At 39.7% G+C, this 17,181-nt stretch overlaps 1 protein-coding gene across 2 annotated transcripts; it reads right to left on the minus strand.

Moving 5' to 3' along the window:
• Window positions 1–5,079, minus strand: zfpl1 (zinc finger protein-like 1). 2 transcript variants are annotated; one of them, XM_084941875.1, is made up of 8 exons: window positions 4,910–5,079; window positions 3,340–3,457; window positions 3,137–3,248; window positions 2,787–2,980; window positions 2,543–2,621; window positions 2,242–2,427; window positions 1,345–1,468; window positions 1–1,254 (listed from the first exon to the last, which is right to left on the minus strand). In XM_084941875.1, exons 2-8 carry the CDS (start codon window positions 3,439–3,441, stop codon window positions 1,071–1,073), a joined length of 981 nt encoding a protein of 326 aa, XP_084798001.1. In that variant the 5' UTR covers window positions 3,442–3,457; window positions 4,910–5,079; the 3' UTR covers window positions 1–1,070. The 2 variants fall into 2 exon arrangements, with proteins under 2 accessions (XP_084798001.1, XP_084798000.1); XM_084941874.1 differs by having other exon boundaries at window positions 3,340–3,454; window positions 4,910–5,078.
• Between the last annotated feature and the right edge of the window lie 12,102 nt (window positions 5,080–17,181).

Here is a 17,181-nt window from a genome sequence, read left to right on the forward strand (position 1 = left end):
TTTCAAAGTCACCATTTATTAGAACAGATGTACTCTACATGTAGTGTTTTGTCACAGTGAGATACTGTAGAAGAGAAGACGCACTCCTGCAGGCTGCTGTCTGCCTGCAGGAGTGACAGCAGTTGTTTTTTCCTTTCTTCCTGCTCTTTGAAGGCTGGAGAAATCATCCAGAAATGTTGTCATTTATGTGGGATCTTATTTACTCTTAAAATCACTGGTCTGCATCGCCAGCAGTCAGCAGGAGGTTCATTAAAACTGGGCAATAAGATAATATGTTTGATATACGACACTATAAAGTGCAATATAACATCCCCGCTGAAGCTATACAAATGGTATTTCAAACATAGCTCACGCATGATTTTTGTTGCGCACAGCAGAAGAATACATCACCATAAAATAAAATAAAAAAATACTGCCTTTCTGGAGCATTTCTATTTAATGGCCAGTCAAAAAAAACATCAGGAAAAAATGTACACACGGTATGTATGGAAAATCTAAAAGCAAAGCATTCAGTTTTCAGGAGTAATGCAGACACTTATAAATAGTTGTGTATTATGTGTGGGGTACAACTCCAGTTATGAGGGCAACACTTTCTCAATGAGAGATTCACAACCCTCAAAAACAAACCTGTAACTGGAATCTGTTTACATCTGGGTAAAGGTGGCTTTTTTTGTTACATTCTGGCATTTCTGCCAGCTTAAGATGTTCTTTCAACATCAACAGTGTTTAGTTTCTAGTAAACTTGAAGAAAAAGAAAAACAAAAAAGAGAAAATCAAATTAAAGAGATCAGTGACAAATATTATACAAATACTGCCCCTCTTTATCAAAGCAACAGTTACCAAATCCTTTGCCAAAACACACCAACCATTGGTCACGTCCCCAGGTCCACGGCCCTGTGTAACAGAGAGAAATCAGGGATTGCCTCCACTATAAAGTACAGCCTCTTCCCAGTGGGTAAACAGCACCCTCTGGTGAGCTAACCCTATAATAGTAGTCCATTTTCAGCTCTTTTTCTACACAGGCATACGTTGTGTAACGCATGACAAAAAGGAGGGGTCACTGCATGTCATTAGTTTTTCCCCACACGGATGTTGGGGTTAAGAAGAGGATCTAAATTTGGGTCTGAGCCAGCCGACGCGCGTCCAAGTTTAGCCATGATGATTATCAACGTAAAGAATCCCAGAACTCCGACCAGCAGAAGCATGAAGACGCGCTGTTTCCAGGAAAGAGAGCTCCGCTTTCCAGTGCGGTTCCTGGAAAGATCACAAGAACATTCCCATATTATTTTCTGTCACAGTAAATAAAGAAGTCTCTGTCCCAAAATGCTGTCATATAATACTAACTTGAGTATTTGAGCAAACCAACTTAATGCTGGTCGCCGCCGATACTTGTCGTCATCAAAGTCAATCTGTGTCACAGAGCTGTGACCACCGTCCCGTGTGTCATAGACCTTTCTCGGTGATGAGGCTGGAGGAAAGAAAAGGATCACGTCTCATCAAGAAAGGAAAACTGCTTTCATATTATATTTTGAGCTACTGAGTTCAATAAGGTTCTGGGCTCAAACCCATTAGCCAGCTAAGATCTTTTTATGTGGAATGTGCAGGTTCTCTCCAGGTACACTGGTGATTCTAAACTGGCTGTAGGTGGGAATGCGAGTGTGAATAGTTGGCTGTCTCTCTACTTTAGCGCTGCCATGGACTAGTGACCTGTTCAAGGTGTACCTGCTCATTTCACCCTGACAACCGACACAGGCTTCAGCTCCCCCCATGCAACCCTGAATAGGACAGCTGGAAGAAAATGGATGGATAGAGTTTTGACAGGAGAAATTTATGACACGTCCTCCAGCTGCTATCATGGCTGTCCCTGAGGACGCAGCACAGAGACGAATGGGGGAGAAATAACGGACAGGCATCTTGGCCCAATTTTGTAAATTTCAATTTCTTGGCCCAATTTGGGCATCAAGGTTGACGCACTGCTCCACAACATCGTGGACTGTCACCACTAGAATCTTAATCATTGTCTGTACAAAGACATTTTAGGACAGCACTTGGGGAAACTTGGGGTTGAAGAGGTTGGGTATAAAAGTCAGATGGTGGTAAAAGGACTTATGTTTCATACCCTGAATGCATTTTGACATTTATGAGAATGCTTATGAAAAGTTTAGCTTTGTTTGGCAAAAAAGGGTGGAAGGTCTCAGCAGAGAGTGGGAGCAGATTGGGAGGGCTTTCTGAGCACTGTACCTGTGTGTATTGTGATAGTGTCACCGGCGGTGCCAGTAGTAAAGTTGATCATAGAGTGCTCCTGCATGTTTGGATCCCCATTCTTATGAGGACCTCCAATGTCTCCCTGTTGTGGAGGTGAGATGTAATTAGATGGTGCGCTGCTGGTGTAAGAATGGCTGGGGTACATGTTGCTTTGTTCTTGTGCTGTAGAAACACACACACAAAAAGAGAGACAGATGATCTGATCTGATGTTTGCTACTTTTATTACAAATGAAAACACTTCAAATAGAACGGAGAAGGAAACGGAGTAAGGCTTACAATCAAATGTTGACCAGTCTGCATAATCTGTGACATCATTAGATGCAGTCTCATCAAGGACCTGGACAGGCTCCTCAATCTGAGATAGTCAAACATCACTCGCTTCATTATCTCAGAGCATCACACGTGTAAACTTGATATTTAAATACAACCAGAAAATGCTAAGAATGGCTGTGTGTGCCTTTTTACTTTATTAGTTTTCAGGATACAACGACGACAGGGAGATTACACAACAACGACTTACCAGTGGCAGCCCCAAACCAGCTCTAGCCCAGTTAACAGATGACAGCTGTTCTTTCAGCACATCAGCAACTGGGCTGGCCATGTTGGTAGGGGGGAAAACTGGACCCTGGCAGGTGGGACACTGGTATCCTGCTGGGGCCGTATGGAGGGGCAGTCGAGATGCCAGGTTATTAAGACATGCCCAGTGAAACACATCTGTGAGGGAAAAATAAAGTTTCACTTTGCAGAGATAGGATCAGAATCGTATTTATTTAAGCTATGAGCACAATTTTTTTTTTTTAAATAGTCCATTAATCTTTGCTGCTTACAATGAACTGCTGACTTGTACAGGAAAAGAAACTTGAATCTCACCGTAGCAGATCAGTCTGACAGTGTCCTGTGCAGCGAGCGGATTATTGCACAGAGTACAGTTGGGGTTGTAATCACTGTCCTGAAGCCATTGCAAATATGATTGCACAATACACTGAAGGAGAAAATGTTAAAAACACAAAAGGTTACTGTGATGCTACAAGTTTTGTACAAATATGCGTGACACCATGCGTTCACCCACTAACCTTGTTGTGGTTGGAGACAAGGCAATGCTCGCACACGTTCACACGGTGTTCGAAGCAGAATAAATTGGTCACTTTTCTCTTTGGACACTTGCAGAGACCCATGGCCACCTGCAATCTGCTGAGGACAAACAAGTAGTTTGTGTTGGACTCCTAAAAAAGCATGAGCTCAGACTGAGGATCAGAGTTGTCATTTTGTAACTTCAAGGCTACACTCCATTTTTCTATGAGCAGAAGCTACAAACATGAAGCATGCCTGTGAAACATGAGACTTTTAAAGGCTCACATTTAATCTAGTTATCCTGAGGTCAGCTGCACTTTAAATACAGCTTAGAGACAAAAAATGACAGAACTTTATTTGTTGATGTTTTCCTGACAGGAAATGTTTGACAAAATTCCTGACATTGAGTGTAGAAATCCTCCTGAATAAAAAAAAGTAATGAGTCGGGTTTTAACTTAAGTTATGTTGTGCTCAAGAAAATAAACCTATTCAACATCTGGCATGAAAAATATTTAATAGTTTTAAAACAAATTGAATTTATAAAGAGCTAGCTTTGTCTGCTCTCTCATTCACAAAGAGAAACACATATATTTGGTTTAAACCAAATATATTCCCCAAAGAATCTTTGTTTCCTCCTGGGATCAAACTGTGGATCTTTTGCTGGTCAGGCAAATGTAAACCACCACACAATGAAGCCAGTATGTGGCTTTGAAAACAGACAAAATTTACGTTTTTATAACGGTGTGCATATATATATATATATATATATATATATATATATATATATATATATATATATATATATATAAAACGGGTATTTCATTTGCTGCTTTCGCCTAACACACATTCTTTACATATTTCTCCAAAGAACAGATCTTATCTTGATATGTTACAGTACTTCATACATAGTTCCATACAGAGTTACAAACGATGTTAGTATTGCAGGGGCTGAAGTAAACTTGACTTCAGCTTTTCTGAATTTAGAATTCTGTTAAATATAAGTGACGTTTGCTGTGTGTTTTGCCCTAGCTAGGTGATAGTAAGTACAAAGGCTGAAGCAAGGGTGGTCTTCGCTACTTCGCTGATGTCACCCTGTTGTCATGTCACAGTCAGCAAATGAACTGTCCCAAACAAACCTAACACTCTTTGGATATTCTAACGCAGTTTAAAGGCTGTGGTTTCAAATCATCGCCACCTTCTGCCAACGTGCCATAATTTAGATAAGAGCAATATACCACTCAAACACGGCAATAGATGCTACTCATTGTATTTACTGTCACTACTTTTCATTTCTTTATCTGTAATAGTTGCACGCAGTGTTTGGACGTGGGAACTTCCCATAAGTAATTCGGAAACCCAGCTGCTCAGCATCCACGTCTTTTTAAATATCAACTAACACGTCTTGAAAGCTGTAACACCCGGCCACAGCTTAATTCTAACATTTAACTGAGCTAACAGCGGCTAGCTGCTAGCTCAACTGGAAGTTACCAGGTAAAGCAGCGTTAGCGAGCTAAACTAGCTAGCTGTTGGAGTTGACGAAGTTCAAATATAGACAATAATTACTGACGTTACCTATCAGACAGACATTAATCGAGTCGCTTTAGCTTTAGGTGATGTGGTACGCCTGTCATTTAAGCTTCCTTGCTGAATTCACATGGAAGGCGGCTCCAGAGGTTGTCATCAGTAAAACTGTTTCCTTCCTCCTTCTGTTTATGTGCCACGTCTCTTCCGCTTCTCTTTCTTCTTCGTGTGTTTTTGTAAACAAACTGATTGGCGTATACTGCCATCTGCTGCGTCGAAGCGCACAGGACTACCCCGTTAGAATGATTTGTAAAAAGCTGAATGTTGTCATATCGGTAATTAAATGTACTAAAGTGATAAGTATAAACCTTAGCATGAGCCAGGCTTTGTTTTGTAAATCTGTTTCTAATCACAACCCTCTTTGGCGCTTGTGCCAAACAGACATAAGTTACAGACCCTGGGCCAAATGTTGGCACTAGCCGACATGTTTTTTTCCTTTTTCAAAAATTACTCATGATACAGAATACTTGGAGTACGGCATCTGAGATGTAGATTAAAAGCAGCGTTTTTCATGAAACGATAACACCATTATACCCCCCACCAACCCACCCACACACACACACACACACACACACACACACACACACACACACACACACACACACACACACACACACCTCCCTTTTGTTTCTCTTTCCCCTTTTCTCCTAGTCTGCTCTCCAGGGGCTTGTGTCTGACTGATGAGCTAAATTTGTCTTCCCTTTTTTTCTATTTTCATAATACTGATTGTACAATTAAACTAATTATATAATTCAATCGATCGATCGATCGATCGATAGATAGATATCGATAGATCGATAGATAGATTGATTGATTTCCTGCATTTTCTATCAATTAGAAATCAGCTATAACGCCAGATAAAGACATTAACCTTTCATCATCAAACCAGGCTGCACAATATAGATTATCGACCTATGTTTGTGCATGCAATTTTTGAATAGCTGATTAATGAATGTCTGTGATCATTTACTCTTGTAGATCCCAGCGGTTTGAGCTTCAGTTTGGTTTAGTAATATATCATGAATGCAAATGGGAGTAAAGAAATACAGCAATAACAAACGTGAGTAGAATACTTGATCATTTCAGATGGGCATCAGTTGCGAACAACAAAAAAAAACAATAAAAGAAAAAGAAAAATCAGAGCTTCTGCTTTAAAAAGTAAAGCGACTTCATATCTTCCACATTGGCCACCATGACGGATCTCAATCCTGCCCTGACAAGCAGCTTTTAAATGCATCGTAATGACATCTCTGCGGGCATGATGCTGCCTGCTCATGCATAATAATGACTTTTTGTCTTTACAGATGCATGTATGCTTGCGTGTGTAAATGGGCATGGATGTATTTGAGAATGAGGATACAAATTGTTTCCTTCACAGTTCACCGCACATGTGAATTGCCTGCAGAAGGAAGCGTTGAGAGTAAAATGAAAAGTCAAAAATAAAACTCCCCCAAAACAAACACAATGTAAAAAATGTCAAGGAAAGAGACTGGCATGTGCTGTATAAGGCTCAAGCCGCTATTCCTCATAGAATTGAAATGTCTTTTTTCATTAAATTCTCACTTACAATTTAAGTTCTTCTAATTAATTTTAGTGAAATTGCATCAACAAGGAGATTAAAAAAGTGGAGCAGTTCACTCTCATCCACACACTTGTGTGTCTGGGTGGTTTTCTGAAGCAGCATTATTAAACAACTTTGGATACATGTGGGACTGTATCACCACGAGTGGCAAGCTGCATAATTCCTTCAAAATAAAAATATGAAAATGAGATTTAATGACTTTGTGCAAATGAGTATGGACTTGTGGTGCCCTTGCTGACAACCAGGGACGAGTATAAATCACTGACAGGGGGTATGAGGGCATGTGGAAAGGGCATTTGAAAAGATTGGAGCTATCAGATGGAAGGGAAATCTAAAGACAAATGACAGAGGCACTGGAGGACAAATCACCCCTGGAGCTGATGCAGCTCGGTCTGAAACAGCGAAAGAGCGTTTAGTTGGGCGAGGCTGGGGGACATTGATTGATCGAGTCTGGCAGTTATTGATCAGTTATCAGCCCTATCTTTGAGGGAAAGTGTTAAGACTCAGGCATAGCTTCTTTGATTTATCTGTGTCACTGTGAACTTTTTGTGTTATTTTAAATATTTCTACATTTACATTACTAAAGAAATACTAATCATTAAGAAATCCAAACACCATTTAAATGAACAAATAGCTTTGTTTCTGCAGCGTACATGGCAGGTTCAGGTCTGTAACGTGGAAGAGAAGATTTAATCATCAGAGCTCGAGATTTGTCACAGTTTCTTGGACCCTAGACAACAATTTTCTGTACACCAAATTATGACTGGACTATAAATCTAACCTTAATTGTAAGTCTTGCAGCTGCACTGTGGAATATGTGGAATATGTGGATTTGTTTCTATGTGGATTTGTCCACATATTAAAAATACACTCTGTGTGTTCCTGCAGATCACACAGAGGTTTTTTTTAGATTGTGAATAACACACTGTGTGGCCGATTGCACAGTGGTGCAGTGGTTAGCACTGTCACCTCACAGCAAGAAGGTCTTGGCTTCAAATCCACTGGTGGGCTGGAGCCTCTCTGAGTTTTCATGTTTATCCTGAGCCTGCATGGCTCCGACTTCCTCCCACTGTTCAAAGACTTGCATGTTAGGTTAATTGCAGGTTCTGCACCGTCTGTAGGTGTGAGTGTGAATGGTTGTCTGTCTCTGTGTATTAGCCCCATGAATCTTGATCTTTCCAGGGTGTACCCCACCTCTTGCCCAATTTTTGTTTGTTGTTTGCATTGTTAATTTCTCTTCATTGGGATTAGTTGAATTTGATAAGTATAAAAACTAAGAATATGTTTTAAAAAGTAATTTAAAAAATAAAAATGAACCAAAAGTAAAGACACTGTTGTTTAACAGTATAAGTATAAAACACTTTATTGAGCAGAATCAAGTACAGTACTGTGCAAAAGTTTTGAGCCACCCCTCATTTCTTTATATTTTGCAAAGAAATGGAAAAATATGCAGCTATTCATTAAAGCATGTGAAAAGCACATATGGAAATGTAATATATATGATAAAAACAGAATTTGTACAATTCTAATGAACTTGAAAGTCAATATTTAATATGACCACCTTTATTCTTCAACACAGTCTGAACTCTCTTAGGCAGCTTTCTTGTCATTTCTTTAAGTAGGCTTCAGGATGATTATTGCGCATGCATCAGGATATGAGGCTTCAGGAATACTTTTCCAGGCTTCTTGAGGGGAATTCAAAGCTCTTCTTTGGATGTTGGCTGCCTTTTGTTCCGTTCTCTGTCAGTATGATCCCACACTGCTTCAGTAAAATTAAGGTCAGACCTCTGGGGAAGTCAGTCCATGACTAATAGTGTTCCACAGTGTGTTTTTCTATTAAGGTATGTGTTTGGGTTCATTGTCATGCTGGAAAATGAGCCATGCAGGCTTTGCAAACAGATACTTTTCAGATGGCATTGCATGGTGGATCAAAATAAAATGGCACTTTCCTACATTCATAATTCCATCAATTTGTTAAAATTCCCAATTCCACTGGTTGAACTGCAGCCACAAACCAAGACAGAGTCTCCAACACGTTTTACAGATGACTGTACACACTCACTGCTGTACATCCAGTCTTCCTGTACAGTCCAGTTCTTGTGTAATTTGGCTACTTAAACTTCTTGACAGCCACCCTTCCACTGGGACCATTTCTGCCGAGGCCCACATGCACCTCCCAGGTCTTTGCTTGATCTTTGTCATTTTGTTTCTTGTGGGCATGACTTTCAGATACTGTTGATCTGCTGTAGACTGGTTATTTATACCTGGCTCTCCCACTTTCGTCCTCAGATTTTGTTAAGGACACATTGCACAACACGCTGAGATGTGCTAACTGCTGTACCTGTAGAACTATTGCTAAAGGCCACTATAAAACATCACAAGAAAGTCTGAAGGAAAAAAAACTATAAAGAAATGAAAGGTGATTCAACACAGTGCTGTAATCTTATGTAAAACCTTTTCCATTAGGAAACAATTTCCCACATGCTCTGTTTATGAAAGACATGCAAATGAAATCCTTCCAGTGATGTGAAGTTGGACATTCAGGATATTTAAAGGTAAATGTTTGTACATGTGAATATATGAATATGTTGTATAATAGATTATATAAACCACTGCAAATACCATCCATTTGAAAACATAGATTAAAGCTTGTGAATAAAAAGAATGCAAACATTATTGGCTGAGCAAATTTAACTTTACTGAATTGAATTGAATTTTGTGTCAATGCGTTGTTGTTTTTGTTCCTCTTGAAGCATTCAAGCAAATCCAAAATAAAAACAATCCTGTTTACCCCATTTCTGAGTTTGAGCTATATGTTTGGATTTCCCAATGCGATGTATCTGTTTGCATGTGCTTGTATTTTCTCTGTGTGCGCGTGATTAGTGAAAATGACGCAAAATCGAATCCATGGTCACATAATCACATCATCTAATTCAGAACATAATTACACTCTGGATACTGTTACTTTATCAGGACGGCAGCTCAGAAGCAAATCCATCAGGCTTTGCTCTGAATGAAATTGGACTGACTGATTGATTTATGTATGTCAAGTGAAGGGCAAAGAGATGGACACAAAGAAACCGCAGAGTGTGAGGGAGCGGGTCGGGGGAGGGGAGTCGCAGCTATATGGATGAAGCACGGGCCCCTGATGAGGGAAGGAGAGGATTGAACCTGACAGAGACAAATGGAGTGTGAGAGACAAAGAAATTTAGACATATGCCTGCTGACCTTAAACCTTTTTTTTCCCCCCAAACTAATCAATACAGGGAAATGCATGTGTTTGAATGTGTGTGTGCTGTTTGGAGGGAGGGGATGGAGGTTCTGTCTGTGCTCTTCTCAATAAAGCAGCAGTGACAGTGACATTACTTCAACCCTGCCTGACTCTTGCCCGGCCCTTTAACCTTTGCACATGCCTCTATTTAATTTTGGACCCCGTAATCTTATAAAAGACAGAGAGGTCCCGAGCACTTAGACTGTTCTCATCACTGAGCTGAGTGAGGAAAGTAGGAAACGTAGAACATCACTGCTGCAAAAATGACTCAGGCCAGGCGTGTAATGCATATACTAAGACTGGTTGCACAAATCCTTCCCATGTGTTTAATGCAGTTTAGCAAATAGAGCACTTTATTGGGCAAAATCATTGCAAAGAACAAATAAAAATGGACGGTTTAATATTGTGTGATTCTTTCTTTTTCTTTGTCTGGCTGCTCGACATTCTCTCCCACTCACTCACAGTGAAGAAAACACACAGAGGCTGACAGAGAAAAGACATTTTCCAAGGAGTAATCTTTTTTGACAGATGCCTGCTGCATTCTCTATACTGCTCTGAGCAGCAGCAAATTCCTCAGAGGTCCATGTATCAGCTAAAAAAGCAATGTATTTCACCAAGGAATCTCTCATCAGCACTATTATTACCCCCACCATCACCAGCAGTGTTTAGGAGAAAAAAAACGCTCATCTTCAACCAATTAAAGGAACGCCAGCACTACGCAAATCCAGAGTGCAACATTGGCACACTGCACCACATTATGCAGATCTCTTTAAATAGCAGATAAAAGCAGAGATGTTGGCTCTGCAGGTAAATACAGAGAAACTCTGCGAAATCAAGATAAGACACCAGGAAAGCAGCCTGGATGTGACGAAGTAAAGGCTGATGTTTGGCTTCAGCCGTGAAGACAGAGAGCGTGTAAAGATTAAGTGCCCTGGCTGAAGGGGAGTGGAGGTGTGCAGAGGACCAAGGTACCCTCCCCATCCCGGCTCTCAGCTGTTATTGGTTCTCTGAATAGCCTGTAATCACCATTAAAGTCTCAAAGGGCTCAGCTTTATGAGACAGTAAATTAAATTGACACTCCTCGGTGGGAGATCCTGGTGAGTATGCGATAAAGCTCGAGGCTCTTGTGATGGACAAGAAATGCTAGAGACCTTGAGCAGGATGTCACAAAATATCACAAAGACCTGATTATGGCATGATGATAAATCGGCAGCTCATCACCACACCGATGTCTGTGAAAACATCAAGCAACTTACCTGGCAAGAATTGACAGTAAGGTACTTGATTTCTAGTATTTTCACACTGGAGTTATACAAGTTGAGGCCCACAAAGAACACAGGGTGTACAGAAGCTTAGAAAAACGGACCAGAGTTCCTACACCAGGCCAGATGACTCACATATCATATCTCTGTATCGAGCTGTTGACGACTGAAGTTGAAAAGAGTATCTTATGTTGCTAGAACTCTGGTTAAGAAGTCCATCACTTCTTCCAAATATTTTTTTGCACCATAAAATGTAGTGAATATATCTTTGAAGAACGCCATTAAAAGTTGGCTTTGAAATCCTTTGTTCAGCCATTTTTTCCTTTTCCACTGAGACAGACAGATGACCGTCCTTTTTACTGAGACAGAATTACTCAGTGATGTCTAAGGGCTGTGCTGCCTCATTCTCTGGAAACTTGTGTGCTTGACCTGCTATTAGCATCCTCTGCTCACCACTGGGCTGAATGTTTGAACCCAGTCTATCAAATCCTGCACCACAAATGTTGTTTATTCTTGGAGAAGAAGCAGAGTGTTGTTGTTACACTTATCATATTTTGAGATAGGAGGAGAATGCGGGATTTTGATTCATGTTATGACCTAGCATCAACCTCCAGACCTGAAAAATGAAGCCAACACAGAAGTGCCAAAAACATATTGTGGAGGAAATGAATGAAGGAATTCGTTATCTGATCCTCAGCTGAAGAGTTTTCTCTCTCTTAAAAAGAAATGAATAGTCTCTAATGTTTTATTGTAGTTTTGTTCTAATAGGGAGACACAGAATATCAACCAAAAAGTCAATACATAAAATTTATGAATTGATTTGCATTTCATTGAGTGAAGTAAGTATTTGATCCCCAGGCTGGAGATATTTCATATGTTGGTTTGCACACGTCTCAGGGCAGATTTTGGTCCACTCCTCTTTACAGAAACTCTCTAAATTCTTGGCTGCTGCTTGAAGCTTCACAGATTTTCTATAAGACTGAGGTCTGAAGACTGGCTACCACTCCATGACCTTAATCTGCTTCTTCTTTAGCCACTTCTTTGTGGTCTTGGCCGTATATTTGGTGTCATTGTTATACTGGAAGACCCATCAACAACCTATCTTCAGTGTTCTGGCTGAAGGAAAGGGTTTCAAGTACAGTACATCCAAGATTTCACAGTACCATGTCCGTCCTTTGGCACCTCAATGCAGTGAAGTCATCCTGTACCCTTGGCAGAAAAACAGCCCCAAAACATAATGTTTCCACCTCTGTGCTAGACTGTGGGGATGGTGCTCTTTGGGTCATACTCACAAAGAGCTCGATTTTGATTTTATCTGGCCACTTTCTCCCAAACCTACTCTGAATCATTTAGATGTTCACTGGCAAACATAAGACGGGCCTGTGCATCTGCCTGGTTGAGCAGAGTGCTGCATGATTTTAATACATCATGTTACCAGTGTCTGTCTGTGAGCCGATGAGGGATCTGTGACTTACTGTAATCAATATCAAATTGCACTTAATCGTTCAATATGAAAGCACAGTTAACAATCACCAGCCACACCTTCTGTTGATGAGAAAAATAAAGACTAATGGATACAAGTCAAACCTGAGAAGAGAGAGTTTTTCTCTTTTTTCTTTTTGCACAGCTGGTGTCAGTGATTTAATGAGTATAATGGATATGTTCATTCAGAGCAAAATTAGGTGAATCATTAAAGTGATGTGTCAGTATCCCCCATCTTCGAGGTGCTTGATCAGAGTGGCTTTGTTGACAATATCAGAGCACCACTCAAGTCTCAAATAATTAAAACTGAACACTCCCCTGGATGTGTCATGGATTGATAATAACTCATGATAAAAAAGATAAGTAGTCACTGTCAATTTGTCACAACTGTTTCTCTGACTCATGGCCAAAAGATAAAACTGACAGACAGACCTTCCTAAATGTTGGTAAGGCCGTCTCCTGAGGCTATTATACTTTCTTCTTACCGCAGCAGAGAAACACCCACTGCCAAAATGTTTCAGCCCACACTACACTCTTTGTTACGGCTGTATCTTTAAATATAAATGTGACAGCCAAACATGAATTATATCTCAGTGTATGAAAATGTATGTAGCAAGAGAGAAAGTAGATATTTACACGTGGTTGTATAATGATGACTTTGATGGTTAAAGGGAACAGAATGGTGTTAAGAGCTGGGCTGACATGGAAATGTCCATTACACTGAAAGCAACTGGGAGGCTGTACTGTAGAAACTGACATTAAGGATGGGCAAAATAACTCTTTTTTTGTGGGGACACAATTCATTTGATTTAGCAAAAGAGTTACTTCCTGTTTGTGTGACACTGATGTGAAACACTATGTTTTGTATTCAAATAAAATTTGCCTTTTATTTGAGCTATAAAACTGTTAAGAGATGACTTGAATGTCATAAGTCAAGAAAAATAACTATTGATAGCTACTGAGCAAACTGCATCACATGGCCTTTGAGTTCAAACACTAAGGTACACTAAGGAAGACACTACGACACATCAACTTTATTACAATAGTAGATTATTAATACCAGTTTCAGCCAAGGTCAGTATGACTGACTTGTCTCTATGGCCTTCAGTAAAAGCCATGAGGTAACTGCATCTTAGTCTCTCTTTCTCCCTTTTCAGCTTCAGAATATCTCAAATCCCAGTCCTGGTCTGGGATCAGACCGGGGATTTTAGAGAAACCATCTGCTCTTTAGCTGGGATGCTGTGTGAAATTTAAATAGAAACAGAATTCAAATCTCTTAAACCAATTTTTAAATTCACCTTAGAACACAGAAAGCATATCAAAAGTTTAAAATAAGACATTTCCCTATTTCATGAAAATAAACTTCAGAGTGACTTTTTTGAACTCACTTTTGTAGAAGTCACTTGGATGCGCAATGAAACGTTTCTCCCACTGAAAACGCTACATCCAGTTGAACAGAATCAACTTTTTGGGGTCAGTAATACGACTGGGTATAAAAAGAGCATCCCAGAAGTAAAGATAGGCAGGGGTTCACCAAACTGCAAAAAAATGTGTCTACAAATTGTGGAAGAGATTCAGAATAATGTTCCTCAATGTAAAACTGTGAAATTTGATATCTCATCATCTACAGTGCATAATATGATCAAAAGATTCAAAGAATATGGAGAAATCTACATTCACAAGCGACAGAGCCAAAGATCAATAATGGACACCTGTAATCTTCAGGCCTCCGGTGGCACTGCTTTAAAAACAGGAATGATTCTGTCACTGAAATCACTGCATCCCTGTCTGTGAATACAGCTCGCAGTGCCATCCACAAATGAAGGTTAAAGCTCTGTGATGCAAAGAAGAAGCCATATGTGTATGTGATCCAGAAAGGCTGTTGTCTTCCCTGGGCCAAAGCTCATTTAAAATGGATTGTGGCACAGTGGAAAACTGTTCTGTGGCCATACGGCTCTGGACTAAAGAAGAGAGGGACCATCTGGCTTGTTATCAGCATTCAGCTGAAAACCCAGCATCTTTGATGGTATGGGGGTGCATCAGTGCCTGTGGTACTGGCAGCTGGAAAGGCACCATCAGTGTTTAAAGATACATGAAGGTGTGAAAGGTATATACAGGTTTCCAAGCAATATATACTCTCATTCAGATTAGGCCCTTTTCAGACAAGTGCTTGCATATTTCAGCAGTACAATGTGAAATCACATACTGCACCTATTACAACAGCACGATTTTAAAGTAGAAGAGTTTGGGGCTGGAATAATGGGCAGAGGTTAGCATGTCTGCAGTCACAACCTTTTCACCAACTGAAAAGTTTTATCACATCATGAAATGAAAAATATGGCATAAGAAGACCCCAGACTGTTAAGCAGCTAGATTCCTATATCAGACAGGAATGGCACAACATTCCTCTCCAAAATGTCCAGAAGCTGCTCTCCTGAGTTTCCAGACATTTACAGATTGTTGTTGAAAAAGGGAATATTACGTGGTTCCATCACAGGTTTCTTTGATATATATTGAGGCCATCAAATAGAAAATGTGCTTCTTAAAGTTGTCATCTAATAAATAAAAAATAATTTAAATTATAAAATTGAAAAATAGTTTGTTTTTAATTACATTTCACACAACGCCCTTTTTGTGGAATTGATGTCTGTTCTTACATCCCTGGCATTCATTGGTCATTAATGAAGCAGATTTTAAGTCACATGTCTTAATGAGATTAGCAGAGAAATTACTTATTCTGTTGAAGCCAACACAAGCAATGTGAAGAAATCACGTAAACAATGTGAAAGAAATTAGAGATGAAAAAACAATAAATGACTGAACATATAGAAGATGTCTATAATAATAACTTAGTCTGGTAAGCTACAGAGGAAAGCAGCTATCTTTTAACAAGACTAATGCTATACTGTGATGATGGTGGTAGTGAGTCTGAAAGGTCAAAAATTCACTGCTTGTTAGCATCAGTTCAGCTACATTGCAACTTTAAGAAAAGTTCACTTTCCCAGCTGTCATTAAGATTAAACAGTGACGTGACCACAATTATCAGTTTGTGGTCACCAGCCAGGAACCTTTGGGCTAAATCCTAACAGCATGCTAACATGCATAAGTACAGTGCTAGCATGCTGATGTATAGCATAACTCAATACAAGCCCTTACTTACAACTAGGGCTGCCACAAACGATTATTTTGATAGTCGACTAGTCACCGATTATTTTTGTGATTAGTCGACTAATCAGATCATGCATCCATTGGACGTACAGCTTATTGCACCAGCATGCATCTGCTCTTATATAACTATCATTAGCTTACAGCTTTAAGTGTTTCAGGTATGTGCTAACTAAAAATAAAGACAAGATGATAGTTTATTAAATTTTAATGAAGTTTGCAGATTGTTTCGGTGAAGTTTAATAAACTCCTGCTATCTAAAATATAACAGGACACCAGAGTATATTCTAGAGCATCTCACACTTCTGATAATCAGCTGTCTGCTTGACATTTATTCAGCTGTGTAAAAACAATAACTTTAATCTCAGCCAAACCGATTTACTCAGGAACAAATAAAATACTGAAAAAAGCCAAACAATAACATTTTTAAGTTATCTAAGTGACTTATACATCATGTTTAACCTGAGTAGCAAAAGACCGCGGGGGTTTGAAAACGATTTGCCGGGAGTCCGGTGTTCTCACGGGCTCTAGTGAGCCTTGCCCCCGGCTAGCTATCGAGCTAGTGGGTAACAGCCGTCTCCGAAAACGTCAGAGCACTTTTGAAAATATGTGGTGTCTTGCTAAACCGAGCAGATATTTGAAGTTTACACAGCTACATTCTCGCCTGAAAATATGTTAAACGTTTATTTTGTGACCCAGAAAGAATAATAAGAGTAATATTAAAACTAACTAGCTGCCGCCATTGTTGGAAACTGAGCAGGGCCGCGCTATGAATTGTGGGACACAGCTTCTTCTTCTTCGGGGTTTAACGGCAGCTGGCATCCTTGTACATGCAGTGCTGCCATCTTCTGTTTCAGTCCGTTATTACACTCTTAAATCCTACTACTTATTCCCATGTCTTTTAGGATCTTACAAAGCTTCAAACGACGCCTCGACTATCAAATTTGTCGTCGACAATTTTGATAGTCGACGTAATCGTGACTAGTCGACTAATCATGGCAGCCCTACTTACAACCTTAGTTTAACATGTTAGAACAGAAAGAACCGCTGAGGGTTCTGTAATATTTTAGGTTTAAATTAAACCGACGCATTGGACAGACTGACATTTGGACCTGATGATCCTGAAAGGGACATTGCTAAAGCAGAGTATTGCTGCTAACATGCTACAGATTACTGAAAACTAATAGATGCTAAAATGGCCATCAAACAAGCTAAAACAATGAAAGTGTCATTTACTCACCTTGAATTTCATCAACAATGACCTTTGACTGCTGAGTTTTAAGTGTCATTTTTGAAATAATCGTCATTTTGGGGGGGAACAAAGCTCATCCTGTAAAGGAATCGAATAAATTCTATTCTATAGTTAATCTATAGTTAATCACACAATAGCATCCTTGCTACAAAAACAAAACAAAACCCCAGTTTCCTAGAAATATTGAAAAAATATAAAGATTTTCTTCATTAGTGCACTTAAAACAAAATCCAGTGCACTGGCTCACAC

Source organism: Perissodus microlepis, chromosome 10 (genome assembly GCF_051167445.1).
Source record: "Perissodus microlepis isolate ML-2025 ecotype Zambia chromosome 10, ASM5116744v1, whole genome shotgun sequence".
NCBI lineage: Eukaryota > Metazoa > Chordata > Actinopteri > Cichliformes > Cichlidae > Perissodus > Perissodus microlepis.